This window comes from Puma concolor, chromosome B2 (assembly GCF_028749965.1).
Source record: "Puma concolor isolate L17-30 chromosome B2, mPumCon1.1.hap2, whole genome shotgun sequence".
Lineage (NCBI taxonomy): Eukaryota > Metazoa > Chordata > Mammalia > Carnivora > Felidae > Puma > Puma concolor.
In genome coordinates this window covers 99407508-99428860 of record NC_141671.1, presented here as the reverse complement: position 1 = coordinate 99428860, position 21353 = coordinate 99407508, and the positions used below count along the sequence as shown (strand labels likewise).

General features: G+C 37.9%; 1 protein-coding gene across 2 annotated transcripts in view; it reads right to left on the bottom strand.

The window, feature by feature from the left end:
• Window positions 1-21353, bottom strand: part of AFG1L (AFG1 like ATPase) — a 208482-nt gene that overhangs the window by 50031 nt on the left and 137098 nt on the right. For both annotated transcript variants that reach the window (XM_086707541.1, XM_025925758.2), the window contains exon 9: window positions 8196-8278. In XM_086707541.1, coding sequence (XP_086563667.1) covers window positions 8196-8278 — 83 coding nt within the window. The remainder of the gene's footprint in view (window positions 1-8195; window positions 8279-21353) is intronic.

The window sequence follows — 21353 nt, the reverse complement described above, 5'->3', positions numbered from 1 at the left end:
CACACACACACACACACACACACACACACACAATGGAATATTACTCAGCAATCAAAAAGAATGAAATCTTGCCATTTGCAACAATGTGGATGGAACTAGAGTGTAATATGCTAAGCGAAATAAATCAGAGAAAGACAAACATAAGATTTCACTCATATGTGGAATTTAAGAAACAAAACAGATGACCATGGGGGAAGGGAAGCAAAAACAAGATAAAAAAAAGAGAGGGAGGCAAACTATAAGAGACTCTTAAATACAGAGAACAAACTGAGGGTTCCTGGTGGGGTGTTGTGTGAGAGGATGGGATAGGATAAATGGATGAGAGGCATTAAGGAGGGCACTTGTTGGGATGAGCACTGGGTGTTAAATATAAGCGATGAATCACTAAATTCTATTCCTGAAATCATAGTTACATATATGTTAACTAACTTGGATTAAAAAAAATCCTATTGTTATCATCTTTGTAGATGTTATATTTAGTATATATTACAGTAACTACTTTAATTGCTCTTACTGCTTTTTAAAATTAATAAATTAAAAAACATAAGTCAAAAAGAAACAAAAAACAAAACAAAAAAGAATTAGTTAGAATGGAGCACCAAATGTTGTATGAAGTGTTGAATCACTATATTGTACACCTGAAACTAATATTACACTGTATGTTAACTGGAATTTAAGTAAAAACTTTAAAAAAATAAAAAGAAAGGGGAAGGAGAAAAACAAAGAAAAGAAAAGGCAATCAACATATGTATAGAAAAATCATCAAATGTTTGAAAGCTAAACAACACATTTTAAAACAATCCATGGGTCAAAGAATAAATCACAAGGGAAAACAGGACATACTAAAATGTATGACATGCAATTAATATAGTACTCAGAAGAAAATTTATAGCATTAAGATGCTATATAAAAAGAGCAGGGGGTGCCTGGGTGGCTCAGTTGTTTAAGCAGTCAAGTCTTTGATTTTGGTTCAGGTCATGATCTCAAGGTTCATAAGATGAAGCCCTCCATAAGGCTCCGCGCTGACAGTGTGGAGCCTGCTTAGGATTCTTTCTCCCTCTCTCTCCGTCCCTCTCCCACTCATGCGCATATGCACACTCTCTCTCACTCTCAAAATAAATAATAAAAAACTGAAAAAAAAGGACAAAGTTTTAAAATCAAGGACTTAAATTTCTATCTTTAAAAACTAGGGGCGCCTGGGTGGCGCAGTCGGTTAAGCGTCCGACTTCAGCCAGGTCACGATCTCGCGGTCCGGGAGTTCGAGCCCCGCGTCGGGCTCCGGGCTGATGGCTCGGAGCCTGGAGCCTGTTTCCGATTCTGTGTCTCCCTCTCTCTCTGCCCCTCCCCCATTCATGCTCTGTCTCTCTCTGTCCCAAAAATAAATAAACGTGGAAAAAAAAATTAAAAAAAAAAACAACTAGAAAAAGAAAAGCAAATTAAATCCAAACTAAGCAGAATAAAATTAATAATAAAGAGAAGTGCCAAAATCAATGAAATAGAAAACAGAAAGCAATGGAGAAAAAAATCAATATAACAAAAGCTGTTTCTTTAGAATCAAAAGAATTAATAAAATTCCTGCCAGTATGATCAGAAAAGATAAGATTCTGTATCTTTAAAAAAAAAAACTTTATAATGGAAAATTTCACACATATGCACATATAGAGAGAGTAGTATAATAAACTCAACATAAACAATCACCCACTCAACTCATAGCCAATGTTGTTTCATCTAAACCACTTCCCTCCCATAATTCTCTCACCCTGGATTATTCTGAAGCAAATCCCACACACTGTATTATTCTATCTGTAAATATTTTAGTTCATGAATATGATGACCTCATAAGTGTATAAACCAATATGTTCTGTGTTATCATGCTACAAAGGAATAAAGTTTAATCTGTAAACATCAAAAATGTCCCAACCATCTTCTTCCCTTCCCCAGGTTTAAGGATTAGCCACATCAACAATCTTAACCCCATGAAGGTAGTTTCTCTAACTGCCAGAGGGAGAAATTCTGTTCCTTACCCTTTAAGGAACAGATTTCGGGAAGGCCTAGTGTCTGGTCTTGATGAAGGATTAGAAACTGAGCTTTGATTCACACTGATTGACAGTGAACATTCAGGCATATCCTAGAGTTTGCACTTGGTCGCTGTACCTAGTGAGCAGCCTTGTACAATAGCCAGAGTCTCCACAACAGTCAGGATTCACCAGGAGGGTGTAAGCCTCCCTGCTTCCCACCACGGCCCCCCCCCACCTATCAACCCAAGAATGACAAAGGTGACCTGATGGGATCTTTGTCCTTGTCAGCTACTGGGCCCTCACATGTCAGAAAAACTTACAACCTCAAATGAGAATATGCTATGTCATCCTCTGTTTTTGTGCAACTATCACCACGTGGATATGTTTCTGTAGCCTTTGCCACTAAACAAATGTTATATTCTTGAACTGTGTAGTGTTTTCCCTTCAATACTATCTCAATACTCCATTGTGACACCATGAAAACTAGTGTCGGAAGTAGGAATAATATGAATGTAGAAGACTCTAAAAGACACGTGAAGAGTATTCAGGGAACTAAAGGGAAAAGAATACAGTGGGCCCATATCTGGCACTGGACTATAAAAACTTACAGATGATGAGAGAAAAACTGTTTCAAAGAGGGATGTACACAGCCTGCTATTGGGACTCTGGGCAGTCAGGTACATGAAACTGAAACAAACTACAGTCTTAAAGGAAAGGAGCTAGACTTAACAGTTTTTACATTGCTTCTATTGGCAGATGTTTTCGAGGGTCTTCAGTGGGAATTGGAACAGGAAATGACTGGGTTGGTACTCTAACCTGGTAAGAAAAACTAAGACTGACACTTTAAATTCCAATGTCCGGGACAGAGACACCTGGAATGGTAATGATGGGGAATGAGGAGAAGGTCCCAGGATGTCCTAGAGACTGTGAAGTACAAGGTGGCAACTTCCTAGACAGAAGAGAGCTCTCTGCCAAAATTGTAGGCATGAAAAGATATGGCAACAGAGCTAAGAAATGTTTTCAGTTTTCACTGATCTGGTTCTCTCAGTTGAGGGAAGAATGTGTGTAGGGACTATCACAGGCAAGAAATATGAAGTTTTTAATCGCAGGGAAGTATGTTTTAACATGTGTGAGCACCAGTCTTTGTTTTCACAGACCCTTCTCCCTCAAACAGAGCTGTAACCTTAAAGCTGTGTGGTTTGGGGCGGCAAACTCTTTTTTTTTTTAATGTTCAAAATATATTCTCAAAAATCATTTTCTATTTGGGATAAATATTTCCCAAGTGGGAGATTAAGAGTACTTGAGTCATGAAATGTCTATTGGTAAAAGAAGAAACTTCTTTTCAAAATACGTTCAAAAGAAAGATAAATACATGTACTATATTAAGCCAGGTAAAAAATATGTGAATATTTGGGCTTTGCCTAAAAGTTGTAACATATTTTTCATCATTTCAATATGATCCATAGCTCCCATAAACATGAAAGTGAGATGGTTTTGAGACAATTTAATTAAAATATTAAATAAGTGAATAATGTGGCTAGATATAATTTCTAGAAGTGGTGGATGATTTGGTGGATAGGAGCCAAAAGAAATGAAGGGAGAAAGCCTAGCTTCTTTAAGGTTAAAAGTCTGGTTAATGTCCTCTATTGGGAGAAACGGTCCTCCACGGGTCTCTCACTCACCTGTACATTTTGCTAAGCACACCAAGAATGTGAGGCCCTGAACATTTCTCAAGGTTGTGTTTGGCACGAGAAACCTTAAGAAATGAGGCAATGTCTCCCTTGACACAAAAAACAGGCTTGCTTACTTCTGGCTATAACATGGTAGGTTCTCCAAGCTCAGAGTTCCTCTACTATAATACAGTTCACTGCCTAAACAGGTATTTATCTAGGCCCTTGGCAAAATTCCCCATGCTCCCCACAATGGGACTACAGGGCAAGGAGGGCACTAACCAACACACAACATGCTGTCTATGACACGGGCAGTAAAATCCTTTGTTTCTGAACCGGCCGCTAGTATCTTCTGTCAACATCCATGAAACCATACCAGGCAAACGTATTAGCCGTTAAGTAGGATAAAATCAAATTCCAGATCCGTTACTTTCTCCCCACCCCTTTTGGTTCAGTTTAGAGTCTTCTACTGAGGCCATGGCCTCTGTGCTGGGGGTGGGGTGTTTGTACGTAGTGTGACAAAGATATGATGTTTGAATAGGAACCCACTCGCCACTCTCAACCCTAGTTTCTTCAACAGACTTAGAAAAAAGAATCCATACTACTCAGTTCCTGAATGAAAAAAGCAAAAGAGAGAAGGAATGAGGGAGTCGAACATGATCTGACCTTCTCTAGCCATGAAAAACCGTTAACTCCTCACAGAAGTGACAGCAAAATAGCCTGGGGCAGCATCCCATGTACCCCTCGGCAGTGGTGTTTCCTGTCTGAAAAGAGATGCTCGTTGCATATAAAAAATGATAACCTCACTGTCACCAGCTCCTAAGCAGAGAGCTAATCTGAAGCACTAAAATTCTCTGGAAGGCATGGGAGAGGGCCACCCTTGGTAAATACCAGGCAGTTCAAAAATATTACTGGCCTAAGCCCCCACCCAAATACAAACAGGAAGCCCAATGCTTAGTCGACCTGTTTGGATTTTGGCAGACCATATTCCACACATGGGATTCCTACTGAGCCCAATCCACCAAGTAACCAGGAAGAGAATGGCTTTGTGCTCATCTCTGGGGTAAGCATGCAATTCTCACACAATGAAAACTTGGGACACCCACAGGTGTTTTAATTTCTGCAAAAGTTCATATATCTGGACTCAGCTTCCTATCATTTGTAACTTGCTAAATTTAAAGTTTCTGAGTTTATTTTATAGAAGATTAAAAACTTCTTTGGATGGGTCCAAAACATCTGGAACTTATTTATAAAGGTACTGGAAGATTTCTACATTTAATGTGATATAAAACTACAACTGAAATAGATGACATACAAACACATAATGTCTTACAGGAATTAGTTCTTGTGTAACCCAGACAATATTATGAACCATAAAAAGTGTTCCATGTCAGGGGTGCCTGGGGGGCTCAGTCCGTTAAGCATCTGACTCTTGGTTTCAGCTCAGGTCATGATCTCATGGTTCGTGACTTTGAGCCCCACGACGGGATCTGCGCTGACAGAGCGGGGCCTGCTTGGTATTTTGTCTCCCACTCTCTCTCTCTGCCCCTCCCCCACTTGTTCTCTATATTTCTATCAAAATAAATAAAAAATAAACTTAAAAACATATATATTAAAAAGTGTTCCATGTCAACTTTTGGGATAGTTTTTAAAGTCTCTGGTAATTCTTGGTATTATGTGGATTGTGTTTGTTTGAGGACATTCTGAATCAGCTTTTTAAAGTTAGACTAATAAAATACTGAATTAATGAATATTTCTATTCAATTAAAAATTATATATAGGATTTTGCTTGTATGAAATTCTGAGACAGTGCTTGGTGTTCCCCTGGAGGGAAGCTAGAATTCTGTTTTTCTTTTTAGGCAGTTGGGGGGCCAGTGAGATTGACAGAGGAGGAGTCTGAACTTGCATATATAGGAATGAGTACCAGATGTTCAGAGAGGGTAATAAAGAGAAACACATGCTATAATAGGACAATATATAGCATGGTACATTAAAAACCTGCTATGTGGGAACTAATTTGGATGTAAATTTTAAAAAATTAAAAATAAAATTAAAAAATAAGGAAAGAAAGAAAGAAAGAAAAAAAAAGAATTAAAAAAATAAAATTAAAAAAACCTGTTATGTGGGAAATTAATAAATTTCCCTATAAGAACAACATCAAAAGTGGGACGCCTGGGTGGCTCAGGTGGTCGAACATCCGACTTTGGCTCAGGTCATGATCTCATAGCTTATGGGTTCGAGTCCCATGTCAGGCTCTGTGTTGACAGGCTCAGAGCCTAGAGCTTGCTTCGGATTCTGCGTCTCCCTCTCTCTCTGCCCTTTCCCCACTCATGCTCTCTCTGTCTCTCAAAAATAAACATTTAAAAAAAATGTTTTTAATTAAAAGCAAAAAGGAACAAGATCAAAAGAAACCTAATTAAATCAGAAATGTTAACATGACCCTAGGAAATTTTCTTTTACTCTGTCATGAAAGAAGTACTACATAAGGGCTCATGTGAAACAATATAAATTACATTCCCAGCACCCTGTCTTGGTATCAAATATTATTCTCCCACTTCTGAGATGATTTTAATTCCTGATTCTCCTCAGGAACACATATCTGCCTTACCCTCTGAGTGAGGTGTGCCTCTAGACCCTTTATTTTTGGTTATCAGATTATGGTGTAGCCCTTTTGATAATAAATGCATGAATAAAATCTACCTTCCCTGAGGATTAAATGAATTTATATATTTTTAAGAAAGTTGATCCAGAGTTTCATTCCTGGACTCTGAGACATTGTTAGATATTGTTTTCCTCCAATGTATGTTTTAAGTACAAACCTGAATTTCATTGTGTTAAAACTGTATTTCATCAGGAAAAGGAAGAGGCAGCCTTAGAGAGAAGGTCAGAGAGAAAATGGCCACACTCCAAATAAAAGCAGCTTTCCACCTCCTGTCAATTCCACCAAGACCTCTCTAGCATAAACAAATTTCATGATTTAGACTCTTACCTAAGGAATTTCCCATTAGGAAAATGCTTTAATTCTTCCACATAAGGATACATTTTGTAGGAAAACAGGGAACAAGGATTACCTCCTTTGAAAAAGAATGCAGAGAATAATATGATACTAATTTCTAAGTACCACACAATCTGGAATATCACGAAATAGATAGCAAGGAACTAGGGAAAGATTGCAAATATCAGAAAAATTTAAAAACCAGAAAACACAAACATGAAAGAAACAGAGGGGGAAAAAGGTCCAAGTTAAAGCAGAAAAAAAGTGCTGTTAAGAATTTTTAAAAATTATAAAGTACTTTAAAGACAAAGTACTTAAGGGCACATGAAGAACCTCCTATAATAATCATCAGAATCTGAATAATAAACTGAAATAGTTCCCCTTGGTACACTGTAAAGTATGCAATTTTAATTATGTGATTTTTCCAGCTAATTTCTACTTCAAAAACAGTAAAGTACTACTGCTTACAAGGTGGCAGAGACAAGAACTTTTCTGAACCTCTCATATACACATTGTCATCAAAATTTAAATGAAGAGAAACATGCCTTTGAGTTAAATCACAATTAGCCCTCAGATCTGTTTTTTGAAAACCCACTGTGTGCCAAACACAGGTGGCCTGCACTAAACAACAGTTTATGTTTGTAAAGCAGTTGTCCCTTTTCGGGTTCTCACAAATGACATTTTAAAACCAAGTATTTGTGGGGCGCCTGGGTGGCTCAGTTGGTTAAGCGTCCAACTTCGGCTCAGGTCAAGATCTCACAGTTCGTGAGTTCAAACCCGGCGTCGGGCTCTAGTGCTAACAGCTCAGAGCCTGGACCTGCTTCACATTTTATGTCTCCCTCTCTCTCTCTGCCCCTTCCCTGCTCATGCTGTGTCTCTCTCTGTCTCAAAAATAAATAAACATTAAAAAAATTAAAAAATAATAATAATAAAAATAAAACCAAGTATTTGTTTCCCAGCATTAATAGCACATGCTGAATGCATCTATTATTATAAATTGCCCCTACTCCGGAAAGTCTTAGTTTTCAAAAGATAAAATATATCCTGATTTTACTTGTGTATATATGTTTTACATAGTTGTGCACAGAAATCAATCAACAATGATAAATACAAACAGATTGTCCAACAAAATAAAACAACAATTTTTGGGGAAAAGAAATGGCACATTTGTCAGGAGATATCCACAAATAATTAATTACTTTCACACAATAAAGATGTTCTCTTAATACCAGAGTCTCATAAGAGGATTCTCATTACTTCCTAACCATCTGTCATCACTCCTCCCAAAAAAACTAATTAGGGTTTCATCCAATCACACATTATAAATCATGCAAATGTGGATGGCAAAAAACACAGTTTAAAGAAGTTAACATTATAACATTTTCTATTTTAAAAATCACGGGCTTCAGAACTAGCCTTTCAGGCTTTAATAATTACCCTGCTTATTTTTCTCATCTTTTCCTGATTAATTATTAGATAATAAATTTAGAAAATTGAACTTAAGAAACTTACAGATAGTAGAGTTTTCCTGCAGCAGGAAGTTCCCTTTTCCGGTAATCTATCCCAGAATCTAGCTGGACAGTCTTACAGTATTCCTATAATCCAAACACATAAATATCTTCTTAAACAAGTGGTGCCTTAGAATTATGATCTCTCTGCTATCCTTTTCCTTTTTTAAAATTTTTAAAATTTTTCCTCAATAAAACAATGAGTTTAGGACAAAACAATATAAGTCATGGAAGATTCATAAAAGTTGAATATTAAGTATATTATCAAGCCCCCAAAAAATCAGTTCAAGAAAGTTAAGATTTGCAGCATGCCTTTCTGAAAGTTTGCTAAAACAGTGCTATCAGCAAACTCCCCACATAACTGCATTCCATTAAAAAAAATTAATTTTTTAATTAAAATTTTTTTATAATTTTATTTTTTTTAATTTAAAAAATTTGTTTAGGTTATTTATTTTTGATACAGAGAGAGCATGCGCACAAGTTGGGAAGGGGCAGAGAGAGAAGAGAGGGAGACACAGAATCTGAAGCCGGTTCCAGGCTCTGAGCTGTCAGCACAGTGCCCAACGTGGGGCTTGAACTCATGGATCATGACCTTAGCTGAAATCAGACACTTGACCGACTGAGCCACCCAGGCGCCCCTCATTAAAAATTTTTAAATCCCAATTTCTGTTACCAGGAAATAAGGAGCTACAGGCTATCAAAAAGAATAACTCATGGGTCTCCAGCACCACAAAGGGAGAGAGTTGGGCCAGAACATTAGTATCCACAATTTAAAGCAAATGATCATATTAAAGTGATGCTGTATGTATACCTGACCTTCACTTCCAAATGACTGCCACCGCCCTTGTCCCTTATTAGTCCCCTTTCCAGTCATCAATGTCATTAGAGTGCTTTCCAGTAGACACCTTCCTTCACTGTGAGTCCCATTCTTCTATTCTCCCTATTCTTTCCTCTCCATTACCCCAGGTTGCAAATGTGCATGGAAACTCATCACACACACACACACACACACACACACACACACACACCCTGAAACTCCTACTCTAGAAGCTTATGAACTTTTGCTACACCTATCTTGGTCAACTGGCTTTCTTTTAAGGGGGAAGAGGGGACAAATATATATTATACACACACACACACACACACACACACACACACACACACACACTCCAGTAGAACAATGGTGAGCAAGGGTTTTCAGAACAAATCAAGAAACATTTACACGTTGAACTTTTTGTTTTCATCCAAAATGAAAACTGCTCTATGAAAATTCATGAGGAAAAAATCATATTTTAACAACTTCATTACTTTTACTAGTGAAAAACTGCTTTTTGGGGGCCAAGGTAATTGTGGCAAACTGTATTTTCCAAAGATGGCTGCAACTGTCTCTCCATCCCAAAATATTGGGATGTTGATATTCCAACCATCAAGAAGTGGGGGCTATGCTCCCCGTCCCCTGAATCTTGTGACTACGATAAGATGATGCTATGCGATAATATCTGATGTGACCTTCAAGGCAGCTTCTTCCTTGTTAGCTGAGACACTTGCTCTGGAACCCTGACCTGTTAGGTAAGCATCAAACTACCTGAAGGCAAGCATGCCAGAGAGAGCTTATAGCAGCCCATACAGAGACGCGACCTGGAGAGACCCTGAGAGGACAGGAAGACAGAGGTGTCTGATCCAGCTGTTCCAGTTGTTGTCACTATGGTACTAAAGGAGCCAGAATTGCCAGCTGAGCTTTTCTCAAATCCCTGATCCACAGAAACCAGGAAAGATAATGAAGCAATATTATCTTAAGCCTCTAGGTTTTTCAGTCATTAGTTACACAGCAGTAGATAATCACAACAGTCATATCTGGGTATGCTGGAAATGTAGCAACATTCTTCTTCTCTGAAATTGCATCCTGGGTTGAACTGCTATCCAAGAGCTGAGGGCTGTTTATCATCAGCACTATAGGCAAGAGATTGTACACAGTGGTAATGAGAATACATTTCTCCTCCTCCTATGCCGCAGCTGCTAAGTGGCTCAAGAGAGTAAGATAGGGTAATCAACAATCCCCCTGGGACTGAGGGGCTTCCCCAAGACTGATAGGCTTTTCTGGATGCAGGACTTTGGGTGCTAACACCAGGACAGTCCTGGTCACCTTAGGAATAACCCAGAAATCTGAGCTAGAAGGCTGGAGTATTTTGATTTATATGTCAGCAATTGTGAATTTGTTTAGGGATTATTTTATGTCCACAAGAAGAAGGTATTCCCCTGGGGAAGTCTTCAAAGCTGAGCTTTTGAACTCTACCCATGGCGAACAAGCCCTGACCCTAACAAAGTCATACCACCCTACAATGCTAGACTCACGCAGCCAGTTGGCCTCCCCACACAGACATCCCTAACTTACCATTCCAAGTTGCTCAAATCCACTCCCCAGGTCTCACTCTCAGGACTCAAGCCCCATAACCCACCTAACCAGAAAGGAATATGGTATTGTCAAATACATGGACTCTCCTCTTGCCTCAGATGGCTTCTCAACTTTGAGTAATGTGCTAAACTTGGGAAAACAGGCACTTCCTCTCCTTGCCCATCCTGCAATTGTGGGGGTTCAGCCATCCAGTACAAAAAGGAGACAACTTGTTTAGGTAGCACTTCATTCTCTGTCTCTCTGAAGGAAATCTGTCCAGGTTTTCATAAGCCACCTGTACCGCAGGCAATATAATAAATAGTACTGCAATGTGTTCATGTAAGTATATTTACCGAGGTTCTCTATTTCTTTTAAACCACAATTTATCTTCCATGACCCAATACTCCTAATTTAGCCAAAATTTTCCTTCTTTTTTTTTTCTGTTAAAAAAATAAGGACTAATGGAAGTTACACAAGCTTCAATTTCTCTTTCTGGGTAACTAACTTCTCTCTCATATGAGTGATTAAGCCCTACCGAATGATTGCATTTGTACATTCACTAATCACCACTGAGGAATACCTAATCAGCAGCAAAAGAACTACAACCAAAGCCCTTAGATTTTAGCTCTTAATTGTCTGACAAATACTAACACTCCGTTTATATTTTTAAAGAAAAATAAGCCTCAAATTTTCAGATTTTATTCACTTAAGCTAAGTTCTTCAAAACACTTTGCAGAAGGAGGGTGAAAGCTAAGCAGTTTCCCTGTTAGTGAATCTAGTCAAAAGGGCAAGATCTAATTTCCTAATTTCCAGGGATATTTATAAGACCTGTGACCTCTTATCACCATCCATTTGAAATGAATAAAATTAATCAGCTACCAAAAGAAATTTATTTTTAAATAGTTTGTATATTTACATATACAAAGGACAAATACAATTATACAATCTAAAAATGCAATTAGGAAATTTGGAGAGGAAGTGGAGGGAGGTTAACATACCCATGGGAGCATGTGCATGAGTGAAAGGCCTTGACTTTGCAAAGAAAAATGTACTACTCAAAAAACCATATTCTAGCGGTTTGCATTTTCCTCAAGAGCTATTGTGTATATTTTTAGCAACTGCGAATAATACCATCAGAAAAATAGGCATCCCGCAAAATAACTTTATAAAGCTACTACTGTGGCTTTTCCCTTCCAAATTGGCACAAAAGAACAATAAACATTGTGGAGAAAAGCCTTAAAAACCACAATATATCAACCTCATAAGCAAAAATTGAAGTAATAAAGATTTGCCCACCTTAAATACTCTTTACTATAAAAGTAATATTGCTTATTATGGAAAATTTGGAAAAAGAGTAAAACCATATAAGTCAAAGTTTTACGTCTTATCTAAGTGATTATATTAAATAGAAAATTAAAAGATACATATTATTGAAGTTTTTCTTGACAATATTGGACTGATTGGCTTTATAAATTTTTAATAAGTAAGAATAAGTAAGTAATACAAGAAAAAATGGCTGAGGCCTTTCTACTTCCAGGAATAACTAAGATCTGTCTTTTTACTTATTAAGGCTTTAAAACTATATCTTTTTAAGCTAAAAAAAGTGATCCGTGCTCATTGTAAAAAATTCAAATATTAAAGTGTAAAAGCAGAAATAAAAGTCTATCATCCGCTTCTCAGAAAAAAGTTTGCTTATAGCATATATCCTTCAAGTTTTATATACACATATAGAGATGACGACAGAGAAATTAGGATCATATTTATATACACAGTTGTAAGCTTAATTCTTTCTGATAACTTAAAAGTTGTATGAGAGAAATAACTAGATTTAAATACAGGAAAGCTACACTGAATATGGTACTATCTTGTTTGCCAAGAATACAATTCTGTAAGTAAATGACAAGTAAGAGTACAAGACAGATACTGAACCAAAACAAAGGGAGGGGCGTGGGAGACTAGCTAGGTGTACCAAAAAAAAAAAAAAAAAAAAAAAAGGAGGGGGAGTGGGAGTCTAGGTGGGGGTACCTTTCTTTGAGGCAGGTATACATTCAAATATGTATGCTGAAGTATGTATACATTCTAAGATATCTGCTTCAATCTCATTTAAAATAATGTGTTACCACTTTTAAGTTTAAGCAATGATATATAAAAGTTCAGTACATAATAGGGGTAGCTGGGTGGCTCAGTCATTTGAGTGTCCAACTTCAGCTCAGGTCAGGTAACGACCTCACTGTTCGTAATTTCAAGCCCCACATCGGGCTCACCGCTGGCAGCGCAGAGCCTGCTTCAGATCGTCTGTGCCCCTCTCTCTGTGCCCCTCCCCTGCTCAGATCTCTCTCGAAAATAAACACACATTTTAAATAATTCAGTACATAATAACCTTGTACATATTTTTAAGCTTCTTATAATGTAAGTATAACACAAGTACAAAAAAGTACACAAGTGGGGTGCTGTGTGGCTCAGTCAGTTAACCGTCCGACCCTTGATTTCAGCTCAGGTCATAATCTCACAGTTCGTGAGTTCGAGGCCCACATCGGGCTTTGCGCTGACAGCACATGGAGCCTGCTTGGGATTCTCTCTCTTCTCTCTCTCTGCTCCTCCCCCTGCTTGTGCTTACCCATGCGCTTTCTCTCTCTCTCAAAATAAATAAACTTAAAATACATAAATGTCCAGCTCAATCAAGAAACAGAACATGACTAGAACCTCGGGAGTCCCCCTGGTATCTATCTTCTACTTCTTCAAAGGTAACCGGTACCCTGATTGTAGCAACATAGAATTTTGTCTGTTTTGGGAGCTTTATGTAAGTAGAAGCACCCAAGATGTATTCTTTTGGGATTGGGTTCCTTCATGTGTTTGAGATTCATCCACCCATATGTTGTGTATAGCTGTAGTTTGATCGGTTTTTCATATCCACCATGTGAAGAAGCCACAATTCATTGACTCATTCCATTGATGACAGACATGTGGGCTGTTTCTAGTTATTAGCCCTTTCAAATAACGCAGCCACGAGTATTCTTTGCACATGATTTTTGGTGCACACGTGCACATGTTCCTGTTGGATATATACCTAGAAGAGTAACTGCTTGACCACAGGGTAAGTCTGCTCAGCTGTAGTGAACCCTGTCAGTGTTCCGAGGTGACTGTACAACCTATACTTCCTTAGGAATGTATGAGCATTCCTAAGTATGTGTTTGCTACTCGTATGAAGCAATACAATTGATTTTTGAATATTGACCTTATATCCAGCAATCTTGGAAATTCAATTATTAATGTAATATTTTTTGTATATTGATTTTTCAAGATGATACTAAAGATGTCCCACATATTTTACAAATACGCCACACTGTTTTGTAGCACAAAAAAATACACTTATGGTTTATCAAGTCCCCTGAAAATTCAATATTCACTTTGGATTAACCTAACAAACACTGAACATTATATGCTGGGCACTTCCATGGTGACTGAAAGTACAATAATGAACAAGCTTTTGCTCTGATAGCCTGGTAACAACATTCCAGCTGGTCTTAGGTTTAACTTGCTTCAAGTTAACACACTCCTTGCTTGCTGACTTAAAGCCCTTGAACTGTAACACAACTAATTTACTTTCTTTGAGATTTGCAGACTACTGGCCTTGAGGAATGAAGGATCAGAATGTTCCCAGGCCATAGAGGCCAGCAAGACTCCTTGAAGCCTCCTTGGCTTTCTGATCAGCCCAGTAATCTTTTAGCAAAACGTTTTTTTTTTTTTTTTCTTTTTAAGGTCACATAATGACTTTACTCACCTCCCTTTGTGTATCTGAAGACCTTTCCCTCCTTTGCAGAAATAACAGAATACTCTTGCACAACCACCTCCAGGTACCAAGGAACCAGACCTTGTACAATCACCCCTGGGCACCAAAGAACCAGACCTTCTTGCACAATCACCCCTGGGCATCAAGGAACCAGAACTTCTTTTTTTTTTTTTTTTTTTTTAATTTTTTTTTCAACGTTTATTTATTTTTGGGACAGAGAGAGACAGAGCATGAACGGGGGAGGGGCAGAGAGAGAGGGAGACACAGAATCGGAAACAGGCTCCAGGCTCCGAGCCATCAGCCCAGAGCCCGACGCGGGGCTCGAACTCACGGACCACGAGATCGTGACCTGGCTGAAGTCGGACGCTTAACCGACTGCGCCACCCAGGCGCCCCAAGGAACCAGAACTTCTTACACAACCTCTGAGTACCAAGATAACTCTGTAGGTGGCATCATCAAATCTGCATCAAGAAATGTTACAGATCACTGTACTCCCTTAACGGATTAAACCCCTTTAAAAATCTCTGGGCCAGGCAGAAACCTTGGAGTTGGCCTTTGGACAAGAATCTGCCTTCTCCCCAGGTGGCCAGGCTCCCGAATAAAGTTCATATTCCTTTCCAGTCAAAACTCATCTCTTGGGTAGTGGCCTTTTGAGTGACAGGTAGCTGAACTTGGGTTTCGGTACCAGAACCAGGATTCAAACCCAAGCATTCTGGCTCCAGTGTTCACATTCTTAATTACTTTGCTATATTGCCTCCATACCCGGGATATGTTCAAGCAACCAGGTCTCTTACTTGGAAATACAAGGCAATGCAAAATTCACATGAGCTTATTGGAAAGTCCTTGCAGTACTCTGTCCCTTGCTTGGAAAAGTCCTACCTCTCCTGCCTTCTGATTATATGCTAACCAAGTAAGGCTTAGTCTTGATGGTTATCTTGAGAAGCAGCTTTGTTGCAACGAACAGATTCATTTACTTATTATAACCATACCCCATACAAAAATGATATGGAACAGCTTTTCAGAAACTTTGTCTGGTTATATTATACTGCACATAAAAAACTGGAAGTTTTCTTTTAATGACTGAGGTGATAGAAATAGGTTTTGGTTTCAAGTCTGCAAGTTCTGAGATAAGGATCATGTCTGTTGTTCATCATTGTGTCCCTAGCACCTAGCACAGTATGTAGTACATAGTACATAGTAAATGCTCAGTTAATATTAATCAACTGAACAAATCATTAGCAAACATCTATATGCAAAGGTTAGGTACAAGTCAATATTGTTAGAAACTACAGGAAAAAGCCAACCAGTACAGTCCCTTTCCTAAGGAGCTTTTATGACAAAATGGGAACTGACTTAGCAGGATTCTTGCTAAAACTAGACTCAACAAAGACTGACATGGACAGGGTTGAGGCCTTAGAGACAAGAGGGTTCTGAGGAGGCTAACTAAAGTATGGTCAAGGAGAAAGTCTCTGTCAGAACTCAGCTTAGACAGAAAATTTAGCCAAGGAGTTGTATCTTCCTCCAAATAAGAACTTCATCCCGAGGCAGGGTTTCTTCAATGACAGAGATGAAACTGAGAATATATCCACATTCATAAAACGAAAATCCTGAACTATGCTGATTAGGCTGATTATGCCTACTACAATCAACTCATGAGGCTTGGGGAATGACATAAGCTAACCAATGCTAAGTGGCAGGGAAGATGGGAATACTCTAACTGGTAGGCCAGTGGTTCTCAACACTAGCTGTATATTAGCTTTAGCTGGGAATTAGAAAGTACCAATATCCAGGTCACATTCCCAGACATTTTTGCAGAGGAGGGCTTAGGTTGGCTGATTTTGTCTGTTTTATTTTAAGCTCCTCAGGTCATTCTAATGGGCAACCAGGGTTGAGAACCACTGGCTTAGACTAATCTGGCCCCAGCTCCAATTAGTCCCATCCAAATCACATTGCTACTACACAGCACAAGAGAGGTGGAATGAATTTAGGAGAAACAACCACGATGTCCATCATAGGTGGTAACTAAAGCCATAAGACCACCCAGAGTTGGTGTTTATGATCCTAGAATCACAGAGTCAGAGATTGGTAGCATTGATTCCTTTCTTGTTTATGTTCGGACAAAATGAGATGAAAAAGAAATCACCATTACTTTGCAATGTGGGTAAAGACATAAAAGCATATGAGTTGTCAAGAGCTATTTCAGCAACGGAAATGAATAGAATACTAAGTAAACAAAGGACTGATAAAGCTTAATGTAGGTTGAAGAAATATTCTAAAATTGGAGTAGTTTGATTAAATGAAGAGGATTTGGAATACATTTCCCTAGGGAAAATAAAAAATATGAGAATGTGCAGAAAGGATAGAAAAAGACCTGAGTGATGAGATACTACAGACTGGCCCATCAGAGGACTCCAGCATCTCAAACTAAATGACCCTAAGTTTATAGAGTTAAGTTTTCAACTCATACCTCATACTGTTAATGAAGCTACAGGTCTGCAGACCACGTGCTCGTCACCACTACACATATCTCCTCTGTTCAGAAAAAGACATAGAACAAAAGTCCAAAAATTCCACAACCTTTAAGTATTTTGGCCATTATGATTTTGCAATAATGATACTGATTCAATATATGTACAAGCAACATCCAGTAAAATTCTCAGTTATCACACATTAAATCCACATGATTTCTTGTCATTTATTTATTAATACCCTGCTGTGTCCTAGAAGGATTAGTATGGCTTCTTTTAAAAAATCATCTATTTGTATATTCAATTTCAACATTTAATTTTCAATGTTAGCTAATATACAAGTTAAGTGTAATTTGACAAAACCTAATAAAGCTTTAATTGCACAGAACCTTTGACCTAGAAATTCTATTTCTAGGAAACTATCCTACAAAAACATTGACTCTTGTGACTAAAAATGCATTTGTAAACAGGTTTTTTTTTTAACATTATTTGAAAAGAAACACAATAAACCTTAGTATACAAAAATTGCAGATTAGGTTAGAAATGATAGTGCAGCCATTAACAGAAATACAAAGCAGTCATTTAAAAGAAAAAGGTAGAATTATATCTGATATAAAAAGTTCTTCAGGATATCTACAAGGTATAAAAAGCACAACTTAGATTTAGATAAAACTATTACTCCACTAATTTACAACAAAACTATATGCTTAGGCATACATAAAGATATGTATGCATATAAATGTACAGAAAAGTACTTGAGAAGATATATATTTTCTTTCAGCTTTATTGAGATATAATTGACATATAACATTTGTAAGGTTAAGGTGTACAACTGATAAACTTAACATATTGCAAAACGATTACCACAGTAGCATTGGCTAACACCGTATCACCTGACATAATTACCATTTCTTTTTTTTATGGCAAGAACTTAGCAACATTCAAGCACTGTTAACTATATTCACCATGCTGTGCATTAGATCCCAAAACTTAGTCATCTTACAACTGAAACTTTGTACCCATCTCCCCATTTCCCCCACTCCCCAGCTCTTGGCAACCACCAATCTACTCTCTGTCTCTATGAGTCCAGCTTTTTAAGATCCACATGTAAGAGATATCATATGTATCTGTCTTTCTTGGACTTATTTCACCTAGCATAATGCCCTCAAGGTCCATCTATTTTGTCACAAATGACAGAATTTCCTTCTTAGGGCCAAAAAATATTCCATTGTATGTATATACTTCATCTTTATCCATTCATCCATTGATGGACACTTAGGTTGTTTCTACATCTTGGCTGTTGCGAATAATGCTGCAAAGAACATGGAAGTGCAGATATCTATTCAAGATAGTGATTTCATTTCTTTTGGATGTATACTCAGAAGTGGGATTGCTGGATCATATGCTAGCCTTATTTTCAATGTTTTAAGGAACTTCTACACTGTTTTCCCTAGTGGCTGCATCAATTTACAGTCCCACCAATAGTGCACAGGGTTTCTTTTTCTCCATATCCTCCCCAACACTTATCTCTTGTCTTTTTGAAGGTAGCCATTCTAACAGATGTGAGGTGACATCTCATTGTGGGTTTGATTTGCATTTTCCTGATGATTAGTGCTGCTGAACATCTTTTCATGTACCCACAGCCATTTGTATGTCTTCTTTGGCAAAATATCTACTTGGTTCCTCTGCCCATTTTTTGAAGTCTCCTACTATTTTTGTATTGCTGTCTCCCTTCAGACTGTTAGTATTTGCTTAATATATTTAGGTGCTCTGATGTTGGGTGCATATATGATTGTTATGTCTTCTTGATGAATTGACCCTTTTATTATTATATAGTGGTCTTCTTTAACTCTTGTTGCAATTTTTGACTTAAAGTCTATCTCCTCTGATGTAAGTATAGCAATCCCTGCTCATTTTTGGTTTCTACTTCCATGAAATATCTTTTTCCATCTCTTCACTTTGAGCCTACATGTCCTTAATGCTATGTGCTTGTAGCCAGCATATAGTTAGGTCTTGCTTTTTTGTTCTTGTTTTTAATCCATCCAGATTCTCTACGTCTTTAGAGAATTTAATCCATTTATGTTTAGAATATAATTATTGATAGATAAGGACATACTAAGGCCATCTTATTAATTATATTAATAACAGCTCTGGCTGTTTTGTAGTTTCCTTGTTCCTTTCTTTCTCTCTTGTTCCCCTCCTCTGTAAACAAATAATTTTCCATAGCGGTAGGCTTTGATTTCCTTCCCTTTATCTTTAGTGTATCTACTGCAGGTCTTTGTTTTGTGGTTACCATGAGACTTACATAAAACATCTTATAAATAGTGCATTTTACACTGGTAACAACTTAACCTCAATCTCATATAAAAACTCTATCCTTTATACTTACCTTTCTTTTTTGTTTTTGTGTCACAATTTAACCATTTTTATATTGTGTATTAATTAACAAATTATTATAGGTATAGTTATTTTTTTTTAGGTATAGTTATTTTTAATACTCTTGACATTTAGCCCTTATACCAGATTTAAGTGGCTAACACACTGCCAAAGACTATTTTGAATTTGACTACATTCTTACCTTTCCCAATGTATTATATATTTACATATTTTCATGTTACTAATTACTGTTCTTTCACTTCAGTTTGAAGAACTTCTTATAACATAAGGCAGGTCTAGTCATAATGAACTCCCTCAGCTTTTGTCTCGATAAGTGTTTACCTATACTTTATTTCTGAAGGATAACTTTGCTGAATAGAGTATTCTTGACTGGCAGGTGTTTTTTTTTTTTTTTTAATTTAAGCTATATTTGAATATATCATCCCACTCTCTTCTGGTCTGTAAGGTTTCTGCTCAGAAATCTGATAGCCTTATGGTGTGCTAGTAACAAATTTCTTTTTCTCTTGCTGCTTTTGAAATTCTTTGTCTCTGACTTTTGACAGTTTTATCGTAATGTATCTTGGAGAAGATGCTTTGGGTTTGTTTGATGACCTCTAATTTTCATGAAGTTGGATATACAAATCTCTCCCCAGATTTGCAAAGTTCTCTGCCATTATTTCTTTAAATAAATTTTCTGTCCCCTTTCCCTCTTTTCTCTTTCTAGAACCATAATAATTCACAGATTGTTTCTTCTGATGAGATCCCATAGTTTATGTAGGTTTTCTTCACTCTTTTTCAGTCTTCTTCCTCTGTTCTGTTCTGACTGGATGACTGTAAATTTCCTGTCTTCAATCTCACTGATTCTTTCATCTACTTAAGTCTGATATTGATCTTTTTTTTTCACCTCATTCATTGTATTCTTCAGCTTCAGATTTTCTATTTGGTTCTTTTTTAAAAAATATTTATTTGCGGGAGAGCACAAATGAAGGAGGGGCAACAAGAGGGGGAGACAGAGGATTTGAAGCAGGCTCTGCACTGACAGGATGACACCAGTAAGCCCGAATTGTGGCTCAAACTCACAAACCACAAGATCACGACCTGAGCTGAAGTTGGACATTCAACTGACTGAGCCACCCAGGTGTCCCTACTTGGTTCTTTTTTATGATTTTTCTCTCTTTGTTAAATTTCTCATTTTGTTTGTGTATGGTTTTCCTGATTTTGTTGAATTTGGTGTGTTTTCCTGTAGCCATTAAGTATCCTTAAAACAGCTATTTTGAATTCTTGATGGGGTAAACCCCAGGTGTCTATGTCTTTGGGATCAGTTATTGGAAGATTATTGTGATCCTCTGGTGGTATCATGTTTTCATGAGTTTTGCATTGTTGTCTTCATATCTGAAGTAGCAGTCACCTCCTCCTATCTTTACTAATTACTTGCAGGAGAGAAATACCTTCCATCAGCCCTACTCGCGATCTGGAGGCTTTCTCAGACCTTCTATGGCTCTACAATTATTGTTCTCCCTTGAAAGAGGATATGACCACATGCTTACATGCCTTCTCTCAATCCTGCAACACACAAGGCTGAGGGCTGACAACTTTCCTTTTATTTTCCCAGAGATGCCACTAATGCTCAATTTTATGATCTCTCTCTGGTGTGCAGATTCAGACTGCTTTCTGAACATGCTCACTAGCCATCTACCAAAGCTCACTCTTACCACAACCATTGGGAGTATGCACAGAGCATCAGCCACAAAATGAGGGTGTGTGTGTGTGTGTGTGTGTGCACGCGCGCACGTGATATGCACAGCACTGGAGATGTCCTCAAGCCAGCTGGGGGGCTGTGGGGGAGGTGTCCCCAGCAGCTTGTGAGCAACCTTCTTGATGAAGTATGTGAAGCAGTTAGTAGAATCCACCTCTCTTTAATGCCTTCAAAGAGTTCTATCTGTCCCTCTCCCAGCCTCTCCTGCCCTCCAGCCATGCAGGTCAGAATCAGTACTCTGGATGGAGCAAAAGAAGAATGAATCTCTTAGGCAGTATCCCACACAGCTGGGGAAGCAGGGTGATCACTCACATCCTCTTTTGTTCCCTTGCAGGGGATATTACAGACCAAGATCTCTTTTTGCCCTAAACTGTGCTGCC